We start from the raw sequence: 26,927 nt of genomic DNA on the forward strand, positions 1-26,927 counted from the left end.
GGCCTTGGTGAGTGGTGAGAAGAAACATTTTGGACACAAATATGACTCCGGGTAATTGCCAATGGCCTGGAGTTGTGTTCAGGAGCTCCCTGGCAGAGGATGCTCACAGCCCCTGCTGTTTCTGAGAGGGGACATAATCAGAATGAATTACTGTCTGGTTTAGGGAAGATTTCTCAGCAGCATAATACCTTTACATTTTTTCTTTCCTTGTTAAAGTCTTTTTTTTTTTTTTTCCCCCCCTTGCCAAGTTCCCCTGTGAAAATGGGTATCAGCAATTAACTTTCAATATGACGGGGAAACCCAGCTGTGAGCATATGAGTCGATACAGATTTCAGATTTTCTTTTTTTTTTTGTTGATGTAACCTAAATTAGAGTTTGCTTGGGACCAGAGATAGAATGAGGCTTGGCTTGGAGCAGCAAGACAGGGATTTGTGTTGCTTTTTCTCTTATAGATTTCTCTCCTTACTCTTCTTCCAGCTCCACCCAGCATCTCCCAGGCCCCTGAAACCATCTCTCGTACCCGCGCCAGCACTGCCAGGTTTGTCTGCAAAGCAGAAGGGGAGCCAGCCCCTGCCCTCCACTGGCTGAAGAATGGGGAGGCTCTCCAGTCCAATGGACGTGTGAAAATCCAGAGCAGCGGCAGCCTCGTGATCAACCAGATTGGGCTGGAGGATGCTGGCTACTATCAGTGTATGGCGGAAAACAGGCTGGGCCTGGCCTGTGCCACAGCCAAGCTCTCGGTCATCGTGCGGGAGGGGTTGCCCAGCGCTCCCAAGAGGGTGTCCGCTGTCTCCCTGACCAGCACGACAGTCTTGGTGTCTTGGGAGCGCCCAGAATACCACAGCGAGCAAATTATTGGCTTCTCCTTGCATTACCAGAAGGCTGCAGGTACATGCTGTCTGTGTGCAGGGGGAGGGATACGAAGGCTTTGTATTCCCTTTGGGCTAGGTAGGACAGGGCCCTTCAAGGAGCAGGAGAAAGTGTGGCTGGGGCTGCAGAAGCAAAAGTGCCTGTTGGTTGTTGCTTATCTCATCCTTCAGCCAGGGGTGGGGGGGGAATGAGGTGTTTAGCCCAAGATAGTTCAGGTAGCAGAAGCCTGGGCTTTGCAACACCCCTCCAGAAAAATAGTGCCTATTGAAACATCATCACCATCCCATGTAGATTAGTGCCGTCTGGTGTGTCGGAGGGGTTTCAGAGTAGTTCAGCCTCAATTCATCCAGCATTGCTGTGCTTGCCATTATTGGCACCAAAAGACCAGAGACCTTCTTTAGCTTTGCATAACCACTTGCGCACGTGCAGTGCATGGCACCCGTTAGTTACTGTGCACCCATATTGGGCAGGTGAGTGCCCTTCGATCATTCTTCCACCCAGCAGATTTTAGAGGCCATGTTTATTACTTCTACCATGATGTTTTCCTTCAATAACTGTATAAATTTTCAGAGTTGTTCTTTGTGTCTGGAGCCACTGGCTAAAATGATCCAAATTGGATGTCTAAGGTTAGGCATGTGGAGTTATGATGTGAATCAGAGGCTTGGCTCCCTAAGGCTTGGCTCCTTTGCATGCCTGTGCTTGGTGCGCATCCCTGTATAGCTGCCAAAGAGGCACTTTGGTCCTTAGGCAGATCAGTCTGTGCAGCCACACCTGCCCTTCTGAGCACACTCAGAAGGCTGTACCATGGCTGCGTGAGTAACATTTAAATGCGCGGAGGTAGAGTTAGGGCTTGGCCGATAATTCCCTCCTGGAGATTGAAGTCTGATCATCATTGGGCAGTGATGGGTGACAGATCCTGGGGGAGGCTGGCAGGGGGAAGGGAAGGGCTAAGCAGTAACTATGTCAAAGAGGCCATGGGAGAAGGGATTTGGAGGGAGGTCGCTGGTGACTGCCTGGCTGCTCGCTTCACTGCTGAGCGCTCTGACTTCTGTCCCTAGGAACAGATAATGTGGAGTATCAGTTTGCTGTCAACAACGACACCACGGAGCTGCAAGTCAAAGACCTGGAGCCCAGCACCAACTACGTCTTCTATGTGGTCGCTTACTCCCAGCTGGGAGCGAGTCGGACATCCACACCCATCATTGTTCAGACACTGGAGGATGGTGTGTTGAGCAGGCCTAGGCTGGCGTCTCTGAAACCCACTTCTGCCTGTCCTGAAATGGTTATGTTCCACAGACAGGGAGATAGGCAATGGGGGATGCAGTCTTCAGCTCTCTGAAATCCAGGCATGCTGTCGGAGCAGTCTGGTCACTGTCTGTGAATGTTGTGCGATAGAGCAGTGTAGGTGCCATTGCTGTCCCTAGGTTATAAGGGCAGCCCATGCAGGGGGTATATCATCTGTCTTTCCCAGACACGCACCCTGTCCTCTGGCACTGAACCAGTGAGGAGCCCAGGGTTAGCATCCTTGTCAACAGCAGGTTATCAGCAGTTATGGTAGTGTATGGTAGAGAGCAACCAGGGTTCTCATGACTGGAGGAGTGGGACAGTAAGAGAAATAAGAACTGGTGCCAGTGTATAGATGTGTAGGCTCCAAATTACAGCTAATCTCCAGTCACATGTATGGAAGTAGCTGTTTGCTGTTGCTTGCGGACTGCAGAGAAGTCTCATCTCTTTTTGTTGCCTCTCTCCCAGTGCCTAGTGCAGCCCCTCAGCTCTCCTTGTCAAGCACAACCCCTGCCGACATCAGAGTCACCTGGCTGCCCCTTCCTGTTGAGCTGAGCAACGGCAGGATCACAAAATACAAAATTGACTACTGCACCCTCAAGGAAGGTAAGGCTACAGTTTACATGAGAAGCAGAGCTTGGAGTATGTAGCTTGCACTGCAGTTCTCCAGAGTGTATCATATGTGAACATAGTGTTGGGAGAAGGCTCCAGGGTTGAAACACAGGGATTGGAGTCCTCTGTCTGCCCCGATAGACATACAGCAGTGCAGGTTCCCCTGTCCTTCATACCAAAAGGCCTTAAACTTCACCTTGAAAGGATTAAATAGCAGATTTGTCCTATATCCCGTTCTGTTTTTGGCCTTTGTCTGCTGAGAACTACCATTGCTTTGTTTGTGGATATAACCTCCTGGGTAACTGGACTGAGATTTTCCTTTGGTGCAGTCTAACATGACCCACGTGGAGTGACAGCGTTCGACTGTCCTTGGCACTATCTGTATTTTGAAAGGAGTTTCATATTTATAGGGCAGGTGGATTTGATTAACCTGAAAAGCAATTCTAATAAAGCAGACCATTATGGTAAAATATAAACAAAGATCCTGGCATAGTACGGACATAGCAGTTTCCAAGTTTGGGCTTTGCCTGGTTTTATTGATATCGTTAAGCAAAACCATAAGTGTTCAGCGGGGCCAGGAAAGCTTTCCTATGCTGTATGCAAAGAATCATTTTGGTTCTATCTGTGCTAGCTTCCAGCACTGTCTAATGCTGCAGTTCCAACACTGCCAGTGCTGCAGCCTCTCCACACCAGGGTACATGCTTCCTGCCAAGTAGGGGTCAGAGCACGTGGCAAAGTATCAGCTACCTTCCCACGTCTGTGATTTGTGTTTGTGTTCTGCACCAAGACACCTGGTTCTTGTTTTTATTTTTCCTACCCAGCACCCAAAAATGCCTGCCCAGCACCTGATATTCACTGCAACCCTTTGGAAATGCATGCAGCACAGGCAGCATGTTTGGCAGCTTAGTGTTAAACATCTGTGCCAGAACTCCTCAAAGCTCAAGCATTTAAGTATGGGCATTGCATTTACCATTGAGGCGCTTTGCATCACGAGCTAGGCTGATTGTGGTAGCTTTGCTGCAAGTCTCAAACTGCTCCACTGAAAACACCTATGACCCACGACAGGATGAGAAGGCAGTGTTCAGATCTGGGTTGGGACAAGGTTTAGGCTGGAATCAGGGTTGAGGTGCTTGGTTCAAATTTGAGGTTGAATCAAGGCTAATGTTTGGATGCAGTTAGGAAGGCACTGAAATATGAGATGATGGCCACAGATGTTGGCTGCTCTCACAAGTTGACTGCTATCTTGAATGCTCATGAGTTGTCTGCCATCTGAGTGGTGGGAATTTTCACCTGTTGACTGTTCTTGTCAGATTTCTGACTGCCTCCCGCTGTTTCATGGTTTCAGCTCTGTCCAAATTGGATGTTGATGGGGTGGAGGGGAGTCTTTTAGTTTTGAATGTCACTCCGAATGAGGGCAGGAAGGGGGCCATGGACTGCAGGTTTGAGAGTTTGGGCACATTTCCTGATCAGGGTTAGATCAGGAGATGTTGAGGGAGATTGGCCCTGGAGAGAAAGCCACAGCACACAGAAGTCTCTCACCTCGCCCAAACCTCTTTCATAGACCTTGAGCTGCTGGCCGTCTTCACAGGAGCAAATTTCACGCTGCCTGGGATGGAGACATTTAACTGGTGTCCCCTTGGCCCCAGCAGATCAGATCTCCTCCATTGAAGTTGGTGCAAATGAGACACAAATCACCCTTTACTCACTCCATCCCAATAAAGTCTACAAAGTGCGCATAGCAGCCAGCACGAGCATGGGCTATGGGACCCCCTCGGAGTGGACGCAACATCGCACTCCTGACAGGGACAACCAGACGCACGGTAAGGTGCTCGTATGCTTGGCATGGCTCCTTTCTCTTATCTGTGATGTGAGGGTGGGAAGGCAACATCCTGATACCCTAACTGGAAAGTGGACAAGTGGCCTGACCAAGGCTAGCTAGGTTGTGGTGACACTAGGGTGATCTAGTGTGGAATCCCTATTGCGCTAGAGCCCTACCTGTAGCTCCCTGTTATAGGGGACCAATATGTTTTGCCCTTGTCCTCAAGCTGGATAGCTTGGTGGTACTTTATACCTCAGACACTCCTTAGACTGCTCAAGAGGTGCAAAGGCCCATCAAAAATGCCTGGGTAGCCAAACCAACATGCAAAGCTGAATCAGAAGCCAGTGCATGGGCAGTTAAAGACTGAGATGAAGCTAGCTCCAATTAGGGAAGGTCAGACTTGCCCTGCCAGCTTCCACCATAGTACCAAGTCTCTGCTGTCATGGTCCCTTGCTATGGAGGTGTAGGCCAGTGTAGCAATAGACTCATAACTGTGCCTGCCTATCAGACGTGGAAAGAAAACTGCTCCTCAGGATGCAAGGACCTGCTAATGAGTTCTGAAACATGCTCTCTTTCTCATTGTTCTTCTAGTTCCATTTGCCCCGACTGAGTTAAAAGTGCGAGCAAGGATGGAGTCCCTCCTGATAACGTGGCAACCCCCAGCCAACCATGCCCAGATATCGGGCTACAAACTGTACTACCGAGAAGTGGGAATGGAGGAAGCCAGTGATGAAAGCCCCTCAGACGCCGCTGAAGATGAGAGCTGGGATGTAGGGCCCATAAAGCTAAAGAAGAAAGTGAAGCAGTATGAATTAACTCGACTAGGTTAGCTGGTTAAGTTTTCTCTTTACCAGTGTGCATTTGTTTCATGCTATCCATCTCTTATGGTATAGAAGTCATAGTCCAGAACTGCTAAGAAGGCTCATGGCTATTTGTTGGTGATGCCTTCATATATATATTGCTGTATACTACTGAGTCTGCTAAATATGCATGAGTTGTATAGCTTCTCCCACCAGTGGTTTAGTGCAGGGCTATATTCCAAGAAATTTGTGGGCAGAAGTGAATCCTCCTTTCAGCTCTTTGTAAGAGCAGCTACCACCATACTCCCAAGTGCTAACTTAGTTCTGAAAGAGGGCTTCTGAAATGGAGGCTTTGGCAGAACTTAAATACCGAGACTCCTGAATATTAGTATAGTAAAAGTTTATTGTTTAACTAAGGAGTAAATCTAAGGGTGCATTGATAAAGATTTTCTTGGCTGATACTGATAGCCAATTATTAACCGCCATATCGACGAATAGCTGATCTGGGCAGCTTGGAGAGCAGTGTCCTGCTGGTAAATCTGTGGGGGAAAGGGGTGTGGGGGACAGATTGAGGCCCCCACGGTGAGGGAGGGAGTGGGGCTGGGGCAGGGGCTGCCCAGCCAGGGTGTTGAGTGTCCCCCCGGGGCTAGGAGTGGGATGGAGCCACAGTCAGTTCATCCGGGGGGCTTAAAAGGTGGGGTGCAGGGATGGGGGGCAGCTCCCTGCCACTGTGTGCGCCCCCAGGGGAGGCGTGGGGAGCATGTGCCCTCCCAGATTTGTGCGCTGGGTGAGGGTAGGCTGCCTGCTGTGGGCTCGGGGCCAGGGACAGCACCAGCCTCCTCCTGGCAGCAGGGCTGGCCCGGGGCTGGGCTCAAGGTGGGCAGCAGTGGTGTCGCTGGGAGGGGGGCACTGCGGGTAATTTTGGGGTCCCTCCACTCCCAGGCTCCCCCTAGCGCTGCCCCTGCTCAGGGCACACTGCTGTGCTGCCATTCCCTTGGGAGCCCTGTGCTGGCCACACATCACCTGCCTTCCCCGCAGTGCAGGGCTCTCAAGGGAAAGGCGGTAGAGTGGAGAGCCCCAAGCCAGGGCTGCACTAGGGGGAGCTTGGTAGGCTATAGCCACCCCTCCCAGTGCTAGCTGCTGCTGCCACCCGTCCCGAGCACAGCCCCAGCCCCCCCACTAGGAAGAGGCTAGTGCTGCCTCTGGCCCTGGGTCCCCAGCGGGCAGCCCGCCCTCACCCTGCACATAAATCCTGGTGGGGCACATGCCCATGGCTTCCTTCTGCTCCTGGGCCCAGGGTTGCATTCAGTGCCATGGCTGGGCAGCCCCTACCCCACTCCCTCCCTCACTGTCAGGGCCTTGATCTTCTTCTCCTGTGCCCCTCCCCCCCATGCTTCTTTCCCTCCACAGACTTATTGGCCTGATGCTGCTCTTCAAGCTGCCTGGCTGTGTTCCTGGCCATGTGCATGCAGTAGCTGTGCGCATGCACATGGCATTTATTGGTGACATTATTGACTAGACTGGCCAAGAAAAGCCAGTGGCTTTAGTGTCAATTTTCCTTTTATTGGTGCTGATCTGATATATGACTGATATATTGGTGCGCCTCTAATGAAATCTAGTGTCAGAATGGTAGTAGTGTCTGTATGGGTGGCCTTATCTAAAAATTGAGTTCAGAACCATGCCTGACACATACCCGTGTATTCCAAGCCTGTGTATAAATTAAGGATACACCTGAGAGGCCTGCCCTAGTAAAAATCTAGATGCTAATTAACCCCAACCAGAGCTCTCCTTGTTTTACAGAAAGGGGAAACTGAGGCGGAACGGATAAATGCTCATAGCTGGAGAACCAGTTCTAAGCACAGAAGGGATAAAATCTACAATTTGATCCAAACAAAAACTTTAGCTAAGAGGCTTGCATGGCTGTACTACAAAGGGCTCACCATAGAGCATCTGGCCACAGTGTAGATATCCAGGGAGTCATCAGAGTTGTTGGGGCAAACTCCATTAGTGTTGCTCTCTGATTCCCAGTGCTGCATGTGGGCTAGGTGTTTCTGGTCACATTGGGCTCCTTCACTTTGGACGGCCTGTACATGTGCTGTCAGGAGATAGGGGCATCACAGACTGACAGTCTCATTGTTCCCAAAAAAAAAAGGTCACAACTTCAGTTCGTAGTGTCAAAATTTTGGCCAGATTTAATGTCTACATAGACACCAACATCTATCACCAGTTGGTCCATGGTGCTAGCCAGGCTATTTGCAGACATGGTACAAGCATGAACATTACCCCTAAGCCCAGTACAAAGTATGAAGAGTTCTCTGGTCCCTTTGTATTTAGCGCAGCACCTGGTTGCCAGGTCACTCTGATCTCTCTTGGGGTGTTCTGTACTCATCTTATCAAGTCATTTTCTATCTGTTGGCTTCTGAGGCTCCTCAAACTAATGAGCTACTTTCCCAGCACTTCTATGCATGTCATATGTGGCTGCCTAGTTGTGTATGCACTGGGACCTACATTGGTTCATGCCGTTAGCCAGGTCTCTGTATGGGTTGGGTATGTGCTGACCAGTGGTTGTATTAATCTGTACTCTAGCAAGGCCCATGCACAGTAATTAGTTAATCAGTCAATTAATAAGAACTGGGGGAAGAAGTCACTCGTGCCAGATGCATTTTTTTTTAAACTGGGTGTCTCCTGTTCAGATTCCTTTCCTTCCATGTCTCATGCATCTTTATTGTAGTGGTTGTGTCCGGTAACTAGTTGGTTAATCTGCAGAGGGGAATCTAGGGGACAGATGCCAGCTAGTGTGGGTTGGTGTTGCTCCACCAAGAGTCGCAGCAGGTAGGCCGACTTTCTCCAGCCTAGGGGCTGTTCCACGTCACACCGAACTTTGCTTTATTGACCAAGCCACGCTGTTGGAACAGCAGTCCAAGCGTTTCCCCCACTGGCCTGTTGTACACGTCTCACCTTGCCACGGCTTGCTTGTGGATGCCTTGACCTTCAACGCACAGAAAGACAGCTTGTGACATCTCTGAGTCTGTTTCTTGAGTCACGTGATGGCTGGGCCTCCTAGTAGCATTTGGAGGGTGTTAACAGTTACAAGTTACTGAAGAATTTAGAGCTGTAATTATTACACTGAGGAAACCGCATGTGAATATTATCATGCGCTGTCCTTACCACCGGCTGGCTGGTTAATAGTGACTCAGGAATTATCTGAATTGGTTCCAAATGCTCTGGCATGCCAATACTCAGAAGACTGCTTGTTCCTCCATAATTACTTCCTTAAATTTGGGCATCAATCAAGTCTTGATGGTTTCCTTATGATTTGGTTGATGTGCATTAACTATCCTTGTGTTGTGAACAGTCTCGGATTTCTTCCCACTGGAGATGTTCTCATTTTGTTTATTCTCCTTTCTCCCCACATCGCATGATTGCTCCCACATCCTTGGGAGAGGAAGGGTCTGGATGGGCTGGTTGTATGCTGAGAAGGCAAAAGCTTCTGGGAGTGAGAAACAAGAGGCAAAAGCCCATTGTGATTTGGAGGAAGGGCATATCTTCACTGTAAGGGGAGGTGTGAAGGCAGCACACACAGGTGCCCTTGAGCCACCTTGGCCAGCCACCAGTGTGTGAAGGTGTAGTAGTCTTGTCTTCAGTTTTTGCCAATACAGCTTTCTCATGACCTGTGCTAGTTACCAGAGAGCTAGCATGGGTATAAATCACATCTCCAAATGCAACCTTAAGTATATGTGTAATCTGAGACTATTTTATACAACCCTTATGTTGGCAAGTGCCTACTAAGATGAGTAGTCATTGATTTCCAGAGGACTGTTCACGTGAGTAGGTGCTCACCTGTGAGCAAGTACGGGTTACATGAGCAGCTGGAGAGACTGGGTTTGGGTAAGGAGCAGTGGGAAGTGAGGGGGTTGGAAAACTCCTTGTGTAGGAAATAGAAATAGCTCCTTGTTGTCTGTGTAATTCTGCCATTTGCTGCAGATCCAGGACACTCGCTTCGCAGGGAACAGCTTCTGATTCTGCTGCAAGCTTTGTGCCTCTGGAGTGCAACCGGTGTCCAGGTGCTGCCTCTATCTTGGGGCCTCCCGGCATACTTGCAAGGTGCAGACCTTTGTGAGTGGGTCCTTAAGGAATGGTGTTGCCACCTCAGTTTCCCCCATAACTGAAATGCTCTTTGGAGTCCAGAGACAGGGGCTTTTGGGCTGTGGTTGAGTCCTCCAGGAGCATGTGGCAGGTATAAGCTAGAGACATGCAGATGGGCTTTGCACAGAGTGTCTGAACACACCATTGCTCTTTACTCCGAAGTGTTTGTCCAACAGACCTAAACAAAAGCATTAAATCCTGCCCACATTTTCTTATCTTTGTTTCCTCGCTACTCCGCAGTATTCTTTGGACCCAAGTCAGGATCCTCTGGGATGGGCCAGCATCTTCAGTACAGCTTATAGAGCTGCTGCTAATAGCCAGACTGGGACCTCCCTTTCATGACAGCCTGTCCGTCACCTCCTCTCTCCTGCCCAGTGATTCCTACATGCCTTTGTGAGGATTCTCCCTGTTAATAAGCCTCCCTTTTAACACTGAGCTCTTTTGTCCTGCCTTGGGCAACTTTCCATCATCCAGCCCTCTGCAGTAAGAGAGCTACTGCAGCTTCCTCCAGTTCTGGCCTTCAGCTAATAACTGTAGCATGCCTATTGTGTGGCTGGAGTACAGTCCTTAATGACTCTCCATTGTAGCCAGTCTGGAAAGTCCATTACAGGGTGGGAGACTCATTCATGAAAAAGTTTTAATACAGCATTAATCCAGACATAGATTCCCTAAATCTAGACAAAGGCTTGACCCTGAGAGAAGTAGCGCTCCAAGAACTCTCTCATTGACTTGGAGATATGTCCTTAGTCTTACTCCAACAATTAATAATTAATGACAGGATGCAGCAATCTGGGCTCCGATTTAAAAGGAAAATAACCACTAAGGACCTAATTTTGCTGTCCATATTTATAACTAATAAGTAGCACCTTCCTCTGGGAGTCATCTCAGTGAAGTCAGGTATTTCTTGGTGTAGGGGAAAGTGGTAGAGTTAGCGCCCAAATTAATCCCCTTGAAAATGGATGCAACGCTGTAGTTAGCGTATTGGATAGATTACGCAATCATCCCGATTGCCCGTTTGGAATTATATGGACTAGATTGTTCTGATTATATTTAATCACACGTGTGATGGAAGTGAGGAAAAGATCTGTTTTCATGTGGCCTCCGAGTTCCAGTAGAGAGTCTTGACAGTTTGATGAAATGTCCAGGCTGCATGCTGCAGGAGCGCAAACATCTGGCCCTGCAGTATAAGCAAGGGGGAGGTAAGGGCTCAGGCTGCAAAGCCTGATTTTCCAAAAGCTTCGGTGATGAGATGTTCCTGCTTAGCATGGTCTTAGCTTCCAGTGCCATTTGATATGGGGCATGGTCCTTGTTGGCAGTATTCATAGTTTCATAGTTTCTAGGGCCGGAAGGGACCTGAGTAGATCATCAAATCTGACCCCCTGCCATGGCAGGAAAGAGTACTGGGGTCAAACGACCCGCGCAGGGTGTTCATCTAACCTCCTCTTAAAGACCCCCAGGGTAGGAGCCAGCACCACTTCTCTTGGAAGTTGGTTCCAGATCCTAGCTGCCCTGACCGTGAAGTCGTGCCTCCTGATGTCTAGCCTGAATCTCCCCTCTGCCAGCTTGTGACCGTTATTCCTGGTCACTCGTGGCAGTGCTTGGGGGAACAGGGACTCCCCCAGTGCCTGCTGATCCCCCCGACTAGTTTATAACAGGCCACTAGATCCCCCCTCAGCCTTCTCTTGTGCAGACTGAACAGGTTCAGGTCCCGTAGCCTCTCCTCGTAGGGCCTGCCCTGCTGCCCCCTGATCATGTGAGTAGCTCTCCTCTGGACCCTCTCCATGGTGTCCACATCCCTCCTGAAGTGCGGGGCCCAGAACTGGACGCAGTACTCCAGCTGCGGCCTGACCAGTGCCGCATAGAGGGGGAGGATCACCGCCCTGGACCTGCTCGGGATGCATCTGTGGATGCATGACAAGGTGCGGTTGGCCTTCCTGACTGCATCCCCACACTGCCGGCCCATGTTCATCTTGGAGTCAATGATGACTCCAAGATCCTTTTCTGCCTCTGCACTGACAAAAAGGGAGCTCCCCAGCCTGTAGGTATGGTGCCGGTTGTTCCTCCCCAGGTGCAGCACCTTGCACTTGTCAGTGTTGAATCCCATCCTGTTCTCATCCGCCCACCCCTGTAACATGTCTAGGTCCGATTGTACTGTATTCCAGATGCCAGTGGGAGCTACTTAATACTATTGACAATTTGGCCACATTTTTAAGATCAAGAAGCTCAACTTTGAGCTCCTGTTTTTGTTCAGTCTCGCCTGTGATATTTAGAGACAACATCCTTATTCCTTTAGTCAGGTGTTAGAGCCTGTTCTGACTTGAGAAGACTTGTCCTTTCCTTCCCACCATCATCCAGGCTCTTCCAAGGCAGGTTGTGTCCTGGGACATCCAGAACTCCCTCATGGCTTACCTGTTTCCCATCTGGCCTTCCTGGGATGTGAAGCGGAGAAAACAGTGCTCTTTGTGGCACTCCGCACAGGCACCCTGGGGAAGAAGGGCTGTGAATCAGTCATGTTTCACTGAGCCCGAGGACCCACCCCTTCTGTCGTCCATCTTTCACGGCCCTCTGTCTCGGCACATTTCAGAAATTGCCCTTTGGTCAGAGAGGGCAGGAATACGGGTCAGCCGGTTCCCTTTCTTCCAGTGCTGCCTTTGAGGCAAACAAAACCGTGTTTGCTTATGGGATCCTTTCAGCGAGAAAAATCTGGATGAGATGTTTTTATATTCAGGATGTGAACATGTGCTGTGAAGCAGCAAGAGCCTTTCCAACACCCTCAGGGTAATTGGCACCATTAAGGCCTGGGAGCATAATTGGAGCAGTAATAATAAAATGGGCATAAATAAGAAGCCTTTGTGTGGCTTGCATTGTCTTGGCAAGGGAGCTGGTGATCCATCAGGGCAGGGAGTGAATGGGCACATCCCTAATTAACAAACTTCATCAACTCAGCGTGGCTGAGGGAACCAAGGCGACTGCGGGCGGCTTTTACTGCATTTCTCAACAAGGGACGGGGTGTCCGGGAAGATAATCGCCTGCTGGTCTCTATTTAAAAACTTTGCATCTTTCCTCAAATAAATGACTCTATACAAGGTGGACTCTAATGTACCCCAACATGGCAGGAGAGTGCCTGAGTTTGTGAAAGACAAGAAGAAAGGGGCAAGCCAGCTTTGAAGCAGCCTTTTGGCGCGCCGGAGCTGTGCTTGGCATCTGCTGCAGTCTGTAATGCAGGGCAGACGCTGCCCCTGGTGGGCTCTGTGAGCCCAGCTCTCTCTCGTGGGCCGGTAGAAGCGTGGCCATTGGCACCGAGGTGGTGAGTTCCTTCCAAAAATACCCCATGTTGTGGTGGTGATTCTGCCTGGCAAAGGGACAGGCTCCTGCTGCTGCTGTGATGGGTTTTGTGTGTATGGCACAGTAGTTTGCTTGGCTGTTGAAAACTGAGGGTCATTGTCTGCAGAGGAGAAATGCTTTGGCCTGATTCGGTAATTTCCTGGGCACCCGAATCCTTTGCTGACTGCAGTAGAAGTTTTGGACATGCAGCTAACTACCAGATGTGGCTCCGTAATGTCATCTTATTCCCTGTGTGATGATATGAGGTCTCTTTCTGATCAGAACTATGCCTGGGGGTGGGGGCGAGATCTCGCATCGCTGAGATAGCAAGGCCATGAATTGCCCTGAGACAGATTCACCCACCGGGTTGGCACTCAAATGAGAGGGGCTTTGAGAACAGGGCCCCCTGTCTTTTCTAGATTTTCCAGGGTGTTATTAACGCACATGGATAAACTCAGTACAGGGTGTATGTTTATCTTGGATGGGCGGCATCCATACTGCTGCGCGTGCGTGAGAGAGAGAGGGGAACTTGAGAGGGTTTTTTTTGGTAGTAAGCTCAGTCTTTGGGATTACTTAGTGCTCACCAGCACTGCACCTAGGCAGTTAGTCTGAAGTCAGAGCCCACATTGCTGTGGAAAGCATGCGAGATAAAATATATGAGTGAAGCACTCAGGGTCAGCAACCAGATGGATTTTCCCAGGATTATTCCGACTTTCTCAAGAGAATCCCAGTCGAGATGAGCACAAGCATCTCTTGAAGCATTTTAAGCACTGTCCTCTTGCCATGCAGGAAGTTGATACGATGGGGTTTTTATGCCACGTGAGGGTATTCCAGTAGTTAAATGCAAGGGCCCAAGACTGGGGGGTCCAGAACATCTGGAGTGCTCTGCCACCGATTCCCTCTGTGACCCAGGGCAAGTCACCTTGCTGCTGGTGGCTTTGGTTTCTTCACCTCTATAAGGGCTGACAGCACATTGCAGGGCAGACAGATTAGCCAGTGCTTAAACTTGAAATCCTGTAAACCCAAGGAAGGAACCCAGGGATTTTAAAATCCTTTGATGTCTTGGAGCATGATCAACTTCTGCCAAGGGATTTTCTTTTTGTATGATCAAAAACCTTGTCGATTTCTGCAGCTCCTGGGAGACTCTATGAGGTGAAGTTGGTGGCTTTCACTAAGCATGAAGATGGCTACGCAGCAGTGTGGAAGGGCAAAACAGAGAAGGCACCCATCACAGCAGCGGGTAAGAAACAGCTGTGGGTCTTTGAGGTACTGCTTAGTGATTTCAGCAGCTGCTTTCTGCTCATATGGTCACCTCTGTCCCGCTCTGCTTGTGGTTCTCAAAGGGATGAAAGCAATGGAGATGGACGTGAGAGAAACAAGGGTTGTGATCCCAGCACCGGGGGCTAGCCTAATTATTACCCATGAGACCCTGTCAGAATTTGGAGGCAGGTCACTGCAGTGTGTCTCTTGGAAACCCCTTGCAGGCACATAAGAGTTGAGGGGTCTTTGCTGTCAGGCTCAAAATTAATTTTTCACTGTAAATTATATGAGAAAGTGTCTTGAGGTGGAAGCTGCGGACAGGCTCCCAGTCCCTGTTGCTGTGGGTTTGGTGCTCTGAATTCAGACAGCTTTTCCTGCTGTCCCCTTTCAAAGCCTTTCTCGCTGAGTCAGTCATTGCTAGACAGACCAACCCGACTTTTGTTGGAGTCCCCAGGGCAGTTTTGGTTCCACCCTTTATATCGTAAAGACTTGGAAGGTAATGTGAAAACAGCATTCGACAAGGCAATATTAAGGGAAGGAAAGTAAATACTGTCACAGAGAAGCAGAAGGATGCAGGACTGGGCTCTGGATACCTGTGCTATTCATCTCTAGGGCAGTCAGTTCATCTCTTTAGCCTGCTATTTTCCTACCTGCCCTTGGCCTGGTCAAGTAAGTCAGCCCTTCGGAGGGGCCTGCCTTGATCTCTGCACTCAGATCTCTGTACCATAAAAATGTTGCAAATGCAATAATTTTTCCCTTGCACGCAATAGTAAACAGCAAGAACTTGGCGCAGCACAGTCAGTCATTGCTAGAGAGATTGAGATGAATGCGGAACTTGTTTTCATTACTTATTTTACTTAGTGGTGTTAACCGGGTCATTTGTGGAATCCTTAAAGCTTATTCTATCTATTTGTGGCACTTCTGAGTCCCTCACCATCTTTAATACATATCCCCATGTACACTTGAATAAACATCTCAACTCCCACCCAAGGCAGAGAAGTGCTATAACTTCCTCTTCCTGTTTGACAGATGGGGATTGTGGTTTGGGGAGGTTAGGTATCTTGGCCGAGGTCACGCACAAAGTCTGTGACAGAGCATAGAATTTGAACCTGGGTCATCCTAGCCCCAGGCTCACACCCTACCATTGGGCCCTCCTTTCTCTCCTTGCATTGGTGATAGCTGGCCATTCCCTTCCTGTACCATTTATACGTGTGCATGTTTTCCCTCTTCCTACATATCCCACAGACCCTCCAGTTCAGAAAGGCCCCCCGCTGCCCCCAGTCCAGGTCTATGCAGAGTCCAACAGCTCAACCTCAATTTGGCTAAGGTGGAAGAAGCCAGATTTTACAACAGTCAAGATTGTCAACTACACTGTGCGCTTCAGCCCTTGGGGGCTAAAAAATGCTTCTCTTGTCACATACTACACAAGGTAAAGGTGTGATGGTAAAGACCTGGCCTGGAGAATGCCATCCAGGTGGGATATAAAACATGAGCAGCTGGGGAGATGGCTGAGGAGCTCAGTGGCTTGGCTGATGCTCAGGAAACGTGGGTTTCTGACTTGTGTCTGTGGCTGAGTCCCATGTCAGGACGGCCAGTCCGTGGTGGGTGGCCTTCTGCGATGAAGAAATGTCCACTACCTTAACTACAGAGGTGTGGCATGGACAAACACAGACTCTGTCTTGACCCCAGGGCCCAGGCTACTCTGTGTGCTGCAGTCTAGTTTCCGCACCTCTGCACTGACAAGAAAGCCCATTGCAATATTGCCAGTGCCAAATATTCAGAAATGCCTCCTCTCCTCCCCCACACCAGTTTGGTTCTGGTTTAAAATTTTAAAATTAAACTCCCCCCCCTCCTTTTCTTTTTTTTAAATATTTGCCTTTAAATGAGGATTCTAAATCTTTAATGGGGTTAAGTTTTCAAGCTTTCCAGTGCAAGCCAGTCATCCACAAAGGCTAGAAATTTACTTTTTTTTTTTTTTTTTTAAAGCTGAGAGTCTCACATAACTCCAGGAGCTGGGGCTTTAAACAAGACCCTAACTAGAATGAGACTAGTGATGAAGTCATGAGTTTGATGTGTGGGTTTGACCTACCCTAATTCACCCACATCTTTTATGACTCTTGTGCTGTTGGTGAGGCTCTGATGCAGCAGGACTGGTCCCATCCTCATTTAACCTGCTCCGTGCACATGTATTTCTTGGCAGCTCTGACGAAGATATCCTCATCAGCGGGCTAAAACCCTACACCAAGTATGAGTTTGCAGTGCAGTCTAATGGAGTTGGCATTGATGGGCCATTTGGCAGCGTTGTTGAGCGGTTCACTCTTCCAGACAGTAAGTACCACAGTGTGGCCAAAACATTCCCCCAGGCACTGAGCTGAATACAGCGTGGCCCACCTCATCTCCCCTCACTTGCCCTCCACGTGTGTTCCCAGCTTGTGATGCTTTTTATTCTGAGAGTGCATGTGAAAACAGGCCTTTTACTCATGTCATGAAATGCTCAGGCCTTTGTCTGGCTTGAGCTTGCTAACCCTCAGTTTTTTCTTCTGCGTAACCAGAGCCTGAGAGCTAGGTCTGGGGACGAACAGTCTTGTTCTACAGAAACCCATTTTGGATGGTAGGTTTGAACCAGTTCCTGTGGAGTGGAGAGCCCATTGTTATGGGAGCAGGGTTGTGAGGGAGGCAGAGAAGGTGAAAATAAGAAGGGTGGGTGGGATTAACAGGATCCTTTGCCCTCGCCCAAGAACAAACCATGCGTAAGAAGAGCTTGGCAGTATTCTAGCTCTGTACCTGTTGCAGAGCCGTGCCATTTTGCTAGGGTTTTCCTATTATTACTCTTCATTGCCAGCCAAGACAGATAAGCTGGACATGGCATATCCTTCCTCTCAGCCCTTTGCTCGCACTGTTGGCAGCCACCAGCCAGGCTCACGCAGGTCTCACATGTGGAGGCCACTGAGGTGGATGCTGTGTCCACACCTGCAAACAGCTCTTTTACATGTTTGCATGAGTGGGTGGCACCGAACTCAAGGCCTCCTGAAACTGTGATCCCTCCGGGGCTGAGTGTTCACCTCGTCTGCTGTTGTTTCCCTGGTGTACGTTTGGGCAGCCTTTGTCCTTGTCTCCTCAGGACCATCAACGCCTCCCTCTGACCTCCGGTTGCATCCGATAAACCCCTATGCTGTACAGGTGCACTGGTGCCCGCCCGCTGAGCCCAATGGCATCATTGTGGAGTACCTCATCCTGTACAACGCCAACAACACGGAGCCTGACGACATGTGGACTCTGCTCACAAGAGAAGGTGAGGAGGAGAATGCAGGGTGGTGAGCACGTGTCAACCCAAGTGTCAGATCAGGTTGTCCTTACCCTGTCTCCTTTCGATGCCTTCTCATGGGATTCAGTGTCTCTGCTTTCCAAGGCACGAATCCTGGTGACTGAGGGAAGTCTAATGAGCTGGGAGCATACAGGAGAGGCTGAGCCACCCTGGAATCCAGCTACAGAGGAGGCCATGGGGAACCCACAGCTGAGCGTGAAGCTATGAGTGCTGAGAGCGAGGACATGGGAGGAGAAAGGCGAGTCCCCAGAAGTGGGGGGCTGCCTGTCTCCCAGACTTCCTGCAGCACTGAGCTCTCTGTGCATCATAGCAGTGGGATGGAAAGAAGCAGAGGCAGCTGGTGGGATTTCAGCTGACTGAGCAATGGGGCTGTGCCTCTGAGATAAGAGGGAGGTGGGGAGGGTTCTGGACCAGAGGCCTGCCCCTTTACAAGCCGTGCTCCATGTGGACATGTGTTTGGAAGCAGGGCCTGGGGGGGGAGGCTTGTTAGCACATTGGCCAGCTCAGGGTGTCCACGGGTGGCTTGCTGATGGAGCAGAGCAGGGTTGGCAGTATCCATCTGCTGGGTGCTGCTTGGGGACGGGGGCCTGAAGACAGTGCAGACGGAGCACATGCTAGGAGCAGCGGTGGGTGGAAAGGCTGTGGGGAAAGTGCAGAGAGAAGCCAGGAGCTGTGCTGCTCAGTGCCCTGAGGGGGAATGTCTCTGAAAGGGCCTCACTCTCAGGGCTGGATGATGCTGAGTGGCGGAGGCTGCCGGCCATGTACATAGACATGCATCTGGATTAGCCACTGAAGGGAGCTCACAGCTGGGGGGAGTTCTGATCCTGCCGACACTTCCCGCTGCCTAACCCCATGCCTGTGGGTCATCCTGCTAGCTCCAGTGGCATGGGCTTAGCAGGGAGGGCCTAGAGGCACAGATATTAAATCATTTTTGCAGGTGTCCGGGCCAGAAAAGCCAGTTAGGATCAGTAGTGCAGGCCTGGGGATTTTCCTCAGGTATCCCTACTGGGAACCTGTTCGTGAGGAACAGGAAGGAGGTGTAGCTGTGTCAGAAGCTGCAGTGTCCAAGTTACACACATACCAGGTCAGGTTTAAGGCCACAAATTAGTCATCTGAAACATCATTGTTTTGGTGTCGGGAGTCTGTTTCCTGAGAGTGTGTGGCACAAAGACTCTGCTAGCTCAGCCAGAGAGACAGAGCCCACGACCACCTTTCTGCTGTCCCCGCGATGGCCTTTAAATGGCACATTTTAACTTGCTTTTGATCAGGAAATATTTTCAGCACCGAAGTGCATGGATTGGAAAGTGACACCCGGTATTTCTTTAAGATGGGAGCCAAGACCGTGGTGGGATCAGGGCCATATTCCAACGTGAAGGACGTGCACACCCTGCGGGAGAAGCTGTCTGGTATGAGGGCACCATTCTTCCTCCCTCGGGGCCTGGGCTGTACTCGGGAGGGGTCGCTCACCTGGCTCCACCAGTGCTTATATTTAGCAGTGGCAGCTGGCTGGGCTTGCATGCATGTATGCAAAAAGGCCTGATGACACTGCAGGCTCTGCACAGACCTAGCCCAATGCCAGGTGTCGCACACAAGACTTCGTGTGCACAGCACTCGCTGACGGCTGTATCTGTCCCTGGGTAGGGTTTGATCCCAATAACCTACCTCTCCCCCTAATGAAGGGTCACACAAAGTGGACTTTGCTGCCTGTGTGCCAGGCCTTGCAGCAAGAAATTAAATGGGGATGTTAGTGCACTCCCAAATCTGCTTGAATGATCACTGTCTAGTCATTTTATCCCCTTGTGTTTTCCTGTGTGCACACACACTCCCATGTACATATATGAGGTATATGTCCAAATTGGGGCAGCAGCTTTCCTTTCCCCTTGACTGGAGAACACTAGATCTGTTCCTCAGGCCCGTGTGGAAATCTGGCATTTCCCTTGGTGAAGCTGGTGCTGATATGGATGCACCACGCTCTCTGTGTCCCTCTCTGTTAACGTGCGAGCTGACAACTCGACTGTGTCCTGCTAGATGTCCTGGACATCCATTCGGTCACGGGGATCATCGTGGGAGTCTGTCTGGGCCTGCTCTGCATCCTCTTCTGCATGTGTGCCAGCTTCCGCAGCAGCAAGCAGAGGTACGCCACATGTTGGCCACCCGGTTGAGAGCCAAGGCGCTGATGTGAGGCCAGACAAAAGGGCCTAGGAGTGTCTTTGCCATGTGCCAATGGGCTGGTTTTCCCTGGCTGTTTCAGGACTGTATCCTGTGCCACTCAGCATAAGAAATGGTCCTTGGAAGTGTGTGCTTTAACGAACGCTGCCTGATTTAGCTTCTCTTTAATTTGCATTCTTTAAGCCGTTGCTTCTTGCAGCTCAGTGGAACGTGAAGTGCCCTGTCAGAGAAGAGTATCATCCCTTGTTCCCCTTAGTGCAGGTAGAGACTGGCTCCTGCTTGCATCCTGCTGTTTAGGGACCAGGCAGGTATTGATATGAAGGCACTGAACAGCTCTGCCAGTCTCCCTTTAGGAAACCTATTCTGTTCCTGCATTCCCCTTTGTTCTCATGAGGCTGTTGTTTCCTAGGAAAACCTCCTTCCTTCCGCATATAATTGAGTGGGTTGGCGTGGTCGGGGCCATAGCTACACTTGGGGCAGTTTCAGTGACTTCTGCTAGCCCCAAAAGCCTCGCTCTTGCCTGATGCTTCTGCCGGAGGATGTCGTTTGGAGTCCACCAAAGCTGTCATTTTAGAGAGAGGCTGTGTCAGCTGGGTAGGAAGGGGCTGGTGCAGGCCTGGGAGGCGGGAGCTCCTCGAAGTCTTACCCACGTCCTGTCACTCAGCCCTCTCAAAACTCACCTCCTTCACGTGTCTGCAGACAAGGATGACCAACCTTTGTCACCTTGCAAAGAGAGTGGCAAGGGTTAATGAGAGGTAACTCTCCCTGCTCTGTGTCAGGAAGCTGCTCTGAGCCTTACCCACTGACCTGCTGGGGAGGGAACGGTTGCAGTGTCCATGCACTGTGCAGGGCTCTGGGCGGACCCAGTGCCCACTAGCGAAGCAGAGCAGGGCCAGGGCCAGCAGCTGGCGCTTTCATCCACAGCTTCCCAACAAGACCTGCTGTAGCAGCCACAGGGTGGGTGGAAGATTTCGGGCTCTGTTAGTACAAGTGCAAGGATTGGGGCAGAACCTCTGGGGCCCTATCTTGGGCCCAGCAGCGGGGCACTTGGATTTCATGCTTTGGGCCTTGGCATCTACTAGCCTGGCAGGGCAAGAGCAAGGCTGTGGTAGTCCCAGGGGAAAACCTGTGTTGGATTTTCTTGTCCCCTGCAGGGAGGCCCTGCCAGGTGTTGATCCTCAGGCGGCCACAAACCACACCTACTACCATCGTGGCCGGCAGGGGCTGCCTGCACCCAGCGCCCACTCCGATGCCCACGAGCTGGAGTCCCTCATGTCCCCACTTCCGGAGGAGACTCCTGTGCCCCTGACGGATATCACGGAGCTGACAGAAGTGCATGGCCTCATCCACACCAGCCTGCAGGGCGATGGCATCCACGGAAATAGGAAGGTAATTACTGCACTTGCTGGGCAGAGACTGGGTCTGATTTCAGCTCTGGGCTGGAAGGTGCTGAGCTCTGTGGACCATTGCCAGGGTGCAGTACTGGCAAGACCTTCTTCCGTAGCAGTGGATGCTGGGCAGCTGTGAGTATCAATTGCGTTCCCTTTTGTTTCTGCAATACAGTGGTCCTGGACTATTTGCAAACACAGTGGGTGTGAGGATCCAGCACCTTAAGTATCCCCTAGTTCTTAAACCATGAATTAGCCATGTAATTATTCTGTTGACATCAGTGCTAGGAGTAGGCAAATCTTGTCCCCCAGGTGCCTGGGTTGTGTGTTCGGCAGGGCAAAGCATGGAGAGGAAGGACTCCTCTTCTCTTGGTTTGCCAAGCACCTGAGGAGTTGATCCCTGAATCCCTGAATGTTCCCATATCTTTCAGGGAGCAGTGGATCCCAGGACTTCAGTGATCCCCCCTGGGGAGCAGGTGAAATTGTGAATGGATTATTAATGGATAGGCACGGGATCTTGACCGGCTGCTTCTGCTGTACATGTCCAGTTTTGCCTTCTCTCTACTAAGCACTGCCCCTGGTTTATTGAGAAGATCTGCAGGTCCCTGCATTGGTGTTGCTGAGTATTTCTTCTCCAGCTAGAGGCAGTCTTGTCCACATAGAGATAGGCAAAGGCTTATTCCCAGCTGGTAACTGTGGATGGGAAGACATGTATGTCAAGCTGCCCCTCACTACCAGAGATCCAAAAAGACATGTCTCTCCCTCTGGCTTCATAGGCGCAGCACCAACATGGCCATCCTACAGGACCAAACCATCACTGCGTTATGAAATCTAATAGCGCTTTAGAACTAATGGAGTTCTGTAGAAAACTAACAGCAACTGTTGAATTACCTTGAAATTCTCCCATATTTGAGAGACTGAATATCCCTTCTGTAAGGTTTTCTCTACCCTCCTGTGCAATTCTTTCAAAGCAACATAATTCTCTGCTACATTTTATAAGAAGGTTTAAGTTGTGAAGTCTTCCTTACCTGTGTAGTGTTGCTGTACTTTTTCCATAAGATGCCAAGAGCTGGAGCCTGCAGAAACATTACATGGAGATCTCCTACTTAGAGGTGTCATGCAGATTGGTCACAGATTTTAGTTCTGTGTCAAAATGTGGGCAGAGAAGCAGTATTGTATTAAGGACTTCATCTGCCCACTTGGCCCACTAGCTCATAGTGATATCCTGTTGGATGCTGATGCTTGTTAGAAATGAGCCAAAGTCCCCAACATTTTGGATTGGGCTCCCAACCTGAGGGTTGGGTTGGGTTTGGTTTAGACCAGTCTTTAGTGGTTATGGGGTGGATTGAAAGCCCCCTGAAGTAGCAAGGAAGAGTCGTGTTAAGTTCAGTAGGATTTAGGTTAGGGTGTGTGTTAGCACCTTGAACCATGCTGTGGAGTGAGTCCATCAAAGCACATGCCAGCCATATGCTGCAGCTCTACATGGGAGAATTCCTTCCTGCCTTTTGGTAAGAAAGGGAGTGGTCAACTCCATTTAATTTGCATTTGCAAGGCAGGCTCATTTGCAAGTCTGGTGGCATTTCACCACAGTGACCGGGAGGTTTGACTTTCTGCGGGAGTTCTGTGCAAGGGTCTTGGGGCAGCAGACACATCAGAGCTGGATGTCTTCCTAAAAGAGATGCTGTCACTCAGACAGAGGGTGGAAATGGCTGAGCAGAAATGGCTGCATGAAGTTTGACAGCCTGGAGGTAGGAAGTTGCACTAGGCCAGTGATTCTCAACCAGGTTGTCATGAGCTTCTTTTAAGGGTGTCACAGGCTGCTGTGCAGTATTGGCACTTAGTTGTGCGAACACTTCCAGATGGGTTTGGACACTGAATTCCTGTCTGCCCTGTTGTGGGTTTTCTGTGTTCATTGCAACAGGAGAATTGCTCTAGTATTTTTCCACAGTCAGAAACGAGTGAAAGCCAACTGCAGGTATTTTCTGAGGGGGACCTTGTGTCTGAAAAGGTTGAGAACCACTGCACTAGGTGATTGTGATAGCCCTCTCTTGCAGTCCCTGGAAGCAGGTTGAAGCACCTGCTGAGAGAGTGCAGAACAAGATGACAGTGCATCTGCGGACTATATAATACGATTCCCCATCTCTTGAAAGGTGATGACATACCTTTGTCCTCATGTCTGTCCAGCACCTCCCAGAAATGGGGGCCTGGCGTACCACCAGGGTTCTGGGAGCTTGGGCGATGCAAATAAGAAACCGAGCATTGCATGCACCACCAGCGTGCATCTCCTGGGAACCTGTAGGGAGTTCTTTAAGCCCATGGCTTTATCCTGTGTTGCTGCAGATGTTCTCGTGCTCCACCACCTTTTTGTGGATCATGCTAAGCTGGGGGCCATGGTGAGCTCTTGTGGCCGGGGGAGGTGGTCCTGCAGTGTGTAGCAGCTGAGGTTCCAGTACTGATATTCAGATGCACAAAATTCATCGGCGTTGCACAGACGCTCTAGTGTAAACTGTGAACTCTGGCGAGTATCACGTTTGCTCGACTCCGTGCAGAGTGAACGTAGGAGGGAAGCAAACACCTTTGGAATGAGCTCAGTGGGAATGTGCTTTTTTGACGTATTCTCTCCTTTCTGCTTAATTTGCCTGACGTTGGGTTGTCTCTCCCTTCTCCCTGCCCGTTTTCTCTCTCAAGCTTGTCTGAAGCATTTCATTCCATTAGGGAGCCATTAATTGGCCTAATTTAGTTAATCTGTTTATGTCTTTCTTTGTAACCCAGCGAGAGCATGTAAGGTAATTAGGAGGTTGAGTAAAACAAGCACATTGTGAGCACATGGGAGTTCATGTTTGCATCAATCATACGCTTGTATGTCACTGGTGCGAAGGTGTATTTGGGATAATCAAATCTATGTAAGGGGGGTATGATGGAGCTGCCCTGCAGCTCAGATGCAGTTTGCCTCTTCCAATTTTCCACATCCCAATCTGCTTGTGATGCCTTCTTGAAATGGTCGCTTAGCCCCTGAGATTTGGTTCTGGGGGCTGTGAGCTTAAAAATTTTGTCCCTTTCCTCCCTCCTTCTGGGTGTAATAAACCTAGATCTGTCTTCCAGTAGGGCCCAGGTAGGCTCTTTTCTCGCCGAGGCAAGCTCTCCTCTTAGAAGGAGCCAGGAGCTCAGAGTGTTAGTCACCCGCCCTTTGGGCTGAGCCTGTGAGAGGCAGAAGCCCCAAACTTTCAGCTCAGAGCGTGGTCTGACACGTGGCCAGTTTATGGCCTCCCAGATCAAGAGCATCTGAGACCTTCGAATGTGACTATGGAGATGGGTGCGTCTCAAACCCCAGCACTGTGACACCCCCAGGTTCCTCCTTGGATCAGAGAGGGGTTCCTGATGCCCTTGGAAACCTATATCCTCCTCTTGGGAGCAGGGCTGCAGCAGCAGTGTCAGCCAGACCTCTGATCTGCCAATGCTCAGGGCACTCCTCTGCTGGCCCCTTCTAGGTGGATGCACGTGGAAGAGTGCAAGGGTTTTTGCCCTCAGACTCTACCCCAGGCCAGGTGCTCTGAACTCAGCAAAGCTGGGCCCTGATTCAGCGAAGAGCAAGTGCATCGAGTCAAGGATGTGTTTCACAGCTTCTCTGAATCAGGGCCTGAGTTACCCTGGGGGCTGAGGCTAGATCCCTGCTCCCCAGGCCAGCCCACAGGGCAGGGTGATGGATTCCCCACCTGGATGCAGCAGCCTTCCAGAGGTGGTGTCAACCATGGGGCCTACCTGGGGCCTGCCTCCCCATGCCCTGGCGCATAGCCGGGGCTGCAACATGAGCGAGCCCTTCTCAAACAAAGAAGGGTCCGATGGCCTGGGACCAGCCAGGGACTTGGGAGGTGTCCATACAGCTCTGCCACAGGCTGCTTTGTGACCTTGAGCGAGTCATTTAGCCTCTCTGGGTCTGGTCCCCTCCTGCGAAATGGGGACGCTAGCACGTGTATCTCGGGGCAGGGGGCACATGCATTAGAGACTGGGAGGCGCTCAAATCTGACAGAGACATTGGACCAGAGGTCCGCAGGCTGTTGAACCTGTGATTTAGAGTCAGGGTTTTCTTCAGCAGCAGCTCTAGCCCCTGCCATCACTGACTTCTTACTGGGCATGGATGCTGGCTTGGTCAAGTATGTAGGGCTTCAGTTGCATCTACTTTAAAACCTGGCAGAAGTCATCTGTGCTTTAGCCCTCTGCAGACGATTCAGAAGGTTTCCGCTGAAAGAATCAGAGCTTTGTTTTGTTACAAAGGGACAAAATGCCAATGGACAGGCCCATGTTCTGCAAAGAGCAGCCGTGACAGCCTGGATGTGCGTGTACAGGACACAGAGACCTTAGCAAGCCCCCCCCCCAGTGATCCGGCCCTTGACACCTCTCCTCCAAAGGAGAAGCTGGCAACAGGCTGTGGTAGCAGCCAAGAGTGGCCACTGGAGGGAGACCTCATCACATGCAGTAAACACGTGTCTTCCGAACCTCCACATCGTGAAACGTGTGTGCACCTAACACGAGCATGCAGTAAGCGTGCACTCCCCAGCCATGGGCACCACGCCAGGACCCTTGGGCACCTGGACTTCGAAACTTGTAGGGGAGCTGCGGTTGTTTGATCCTGTGTAGAACAGAAGAGAAGAGGCTGCGGCCGCTTGCTTCTGGCACAGATTCTGGACATGACCTTGGGTAAGTCACTTATCATCTGGGCTCCTTAGTTTCTTCATCTGCAGCATGGAGCTGGTGCTACTTTCCCCCAGTCAGGGGCACTGATGTTGGGGCATAGCTTATCTGCAGCAATTAAATACAGCACATCTTTTCCATTCATGGCTGCGCAGTGCCATGGCACTGCTAGCCTCTGCTGAGTCTCCTCACAAGGAGGCCGATGGTGCCATTGCCCATCCCTGGGGAGCCCCTGGCTGTGGATCCCCACAGTGCCCTCAGGCTTTGCTGGGTGCCAGGATAGTCCTCAAGGGCCATCACCGACCTGTCACTGGGAAGATGGGCATCTCCTCACTCCCACAGACCTTCCACCAGCCCTAGGAAAGGGGGGAGAGCCTGGTGTTTGTAGAGTTTCTCTCATCCACTTCATCCAGGGGCCAAGGTCCTCCCCCTGTGCCAGGTGGGGCCAGTCCAAGGGCTGCTGTCCCACTGTTCCAGTCCCACGTGGCAGTGCCCAGCCTCACCCCCTGCAACATCCACCCTGCACTCGCACAGCTCAAGGCTGCAGAGGGTCCAAATACAGCAGTTCCTCAGGGGACAGCACACGGAGGCAGAAGCCTTGGGCGGTGCCAGCTCCCCCAGCAGGACCAGTTTAACAGTGGGTGCCTGTGGTCTGCCCACCTGTCACTTCTGCGCAGTGACCCCTAGCTGCTGGCCAGAGGCCTGGCCCTGGGGCCCTCACTGGAGACCACCCACTCGTTCCACATGGGCATTCGGTGTTGCACCTCCCAGCAGCCCTCTCCAGGGAGGTCGGGGCCATTTCTAGCAGGTGTTGGGCTTGGACGCCAACTGGAAGGAGCAGGACTGCTCCTCCCATGCTGGTACGGAGAGCTCCTTGCAGATGAGGCCCCTAGGGAGACTGCAGCCCACGGTGACTCAGCAAGCCAGTGTCAGAGCTGGGCTTAGACCCCAGAGCTCCTGAATCCCAGGCCATTGCACCTCCTGTAGACCCCATAGCCATTGGCATGGCCCAGACAAGCCGTTCTCTCTTCTCTGCCACTGACTGTAAAGCACCCATCGATCATATCCCCAGAAGACAGGCTGCCGGCAGCAGTGCTCGAGCTACCTCCCCTGCACGTGGCTTAGAGTGGTGCTCACACTCCTTGCTCTGCAGTCAGTAGAAATGGGGTCTGTCCCTTTGTCATTTGTAGTACGGTCAGGCTGCAGAGCTGCAGCTAGTGTTCGAGCCTCCGTTGTGCAAG

General features: G+C 50.9%; 1 protein-coding gene across 2 annotated transcripts in view; it reads left to right on the forward strand.

Moving 5' to 3' along the window:
* Nucleotides 1–26,927, forward strand: part of IGDCC4 (immunoglobulin superfamily DCC subclass member 4) — a 125,666-nt gene that overhangs the window by 80,236 nt on the left and 18,503 nt on the right. For both annotated transcript variants that reach the window (XR_002095137.1, XM_019503974.1), the window contains exons 6-17: nt 478–888; nt 1,929–2,093; nt 2,623–2,760; nt 4,413–4,586; nt 5,177–5,410; nt 13,988–14,095; nt 15,361–15,544; nt 16,316–16,443; nt 17,237–17,407; nt 18,709–18,846; nt 19,469–19,574; nt 20,764–20,998. Coding sequence is in view for 1 of the 2 variants with exons in the window: in XM_019503974.1 (XP_019359519.1) it covers nt 478–888; nt 1,929–2,093; nt 2,623–2,760; nt 4,413–4,586; nt 5,177–5,410; nt 13,988–14,095; nt 15,361–15,544; nt 16,316–16,443; nt 17,237–17,407; nt 18,709–18,846; nt 19,469–19,574; nt 20,764–20,998 (2,192 nt within the window). In the remaining variant the exon portion in view is untranslated. The remainder of the gene's footprint in view (nt 1–477; nt 889–1,928; nt 2,094–2,622; nt 2,761–4,412; nt 4,587–5,176; nt 5,411–13,987; nt 14,096–15,360; nt 15,545–16,315; nt 16,444–17,236; nt 17,408–18,708; nt 18,847–19,468; nt 19,575–20,763; nt 20,999–26,927) is intronic.

The sequence above is a fragment of the Gavialis gangeticus genome, unplaced genomic scaffold (genome assembly GCF_001723915.1).
Source record: "Gavialis gangeticus isolate Ggan-Ray unplaced genomic scaffold, GavGan_comp1, whole genome shotgun sequence".
In the NCBI taxonomy this organism is placed as follows: domain Eukaryota; kingdom Metazoa; phylum Chordata; order Crocodylia; family Gavialidae; genus Gavialis; species Gavialis gangeticus.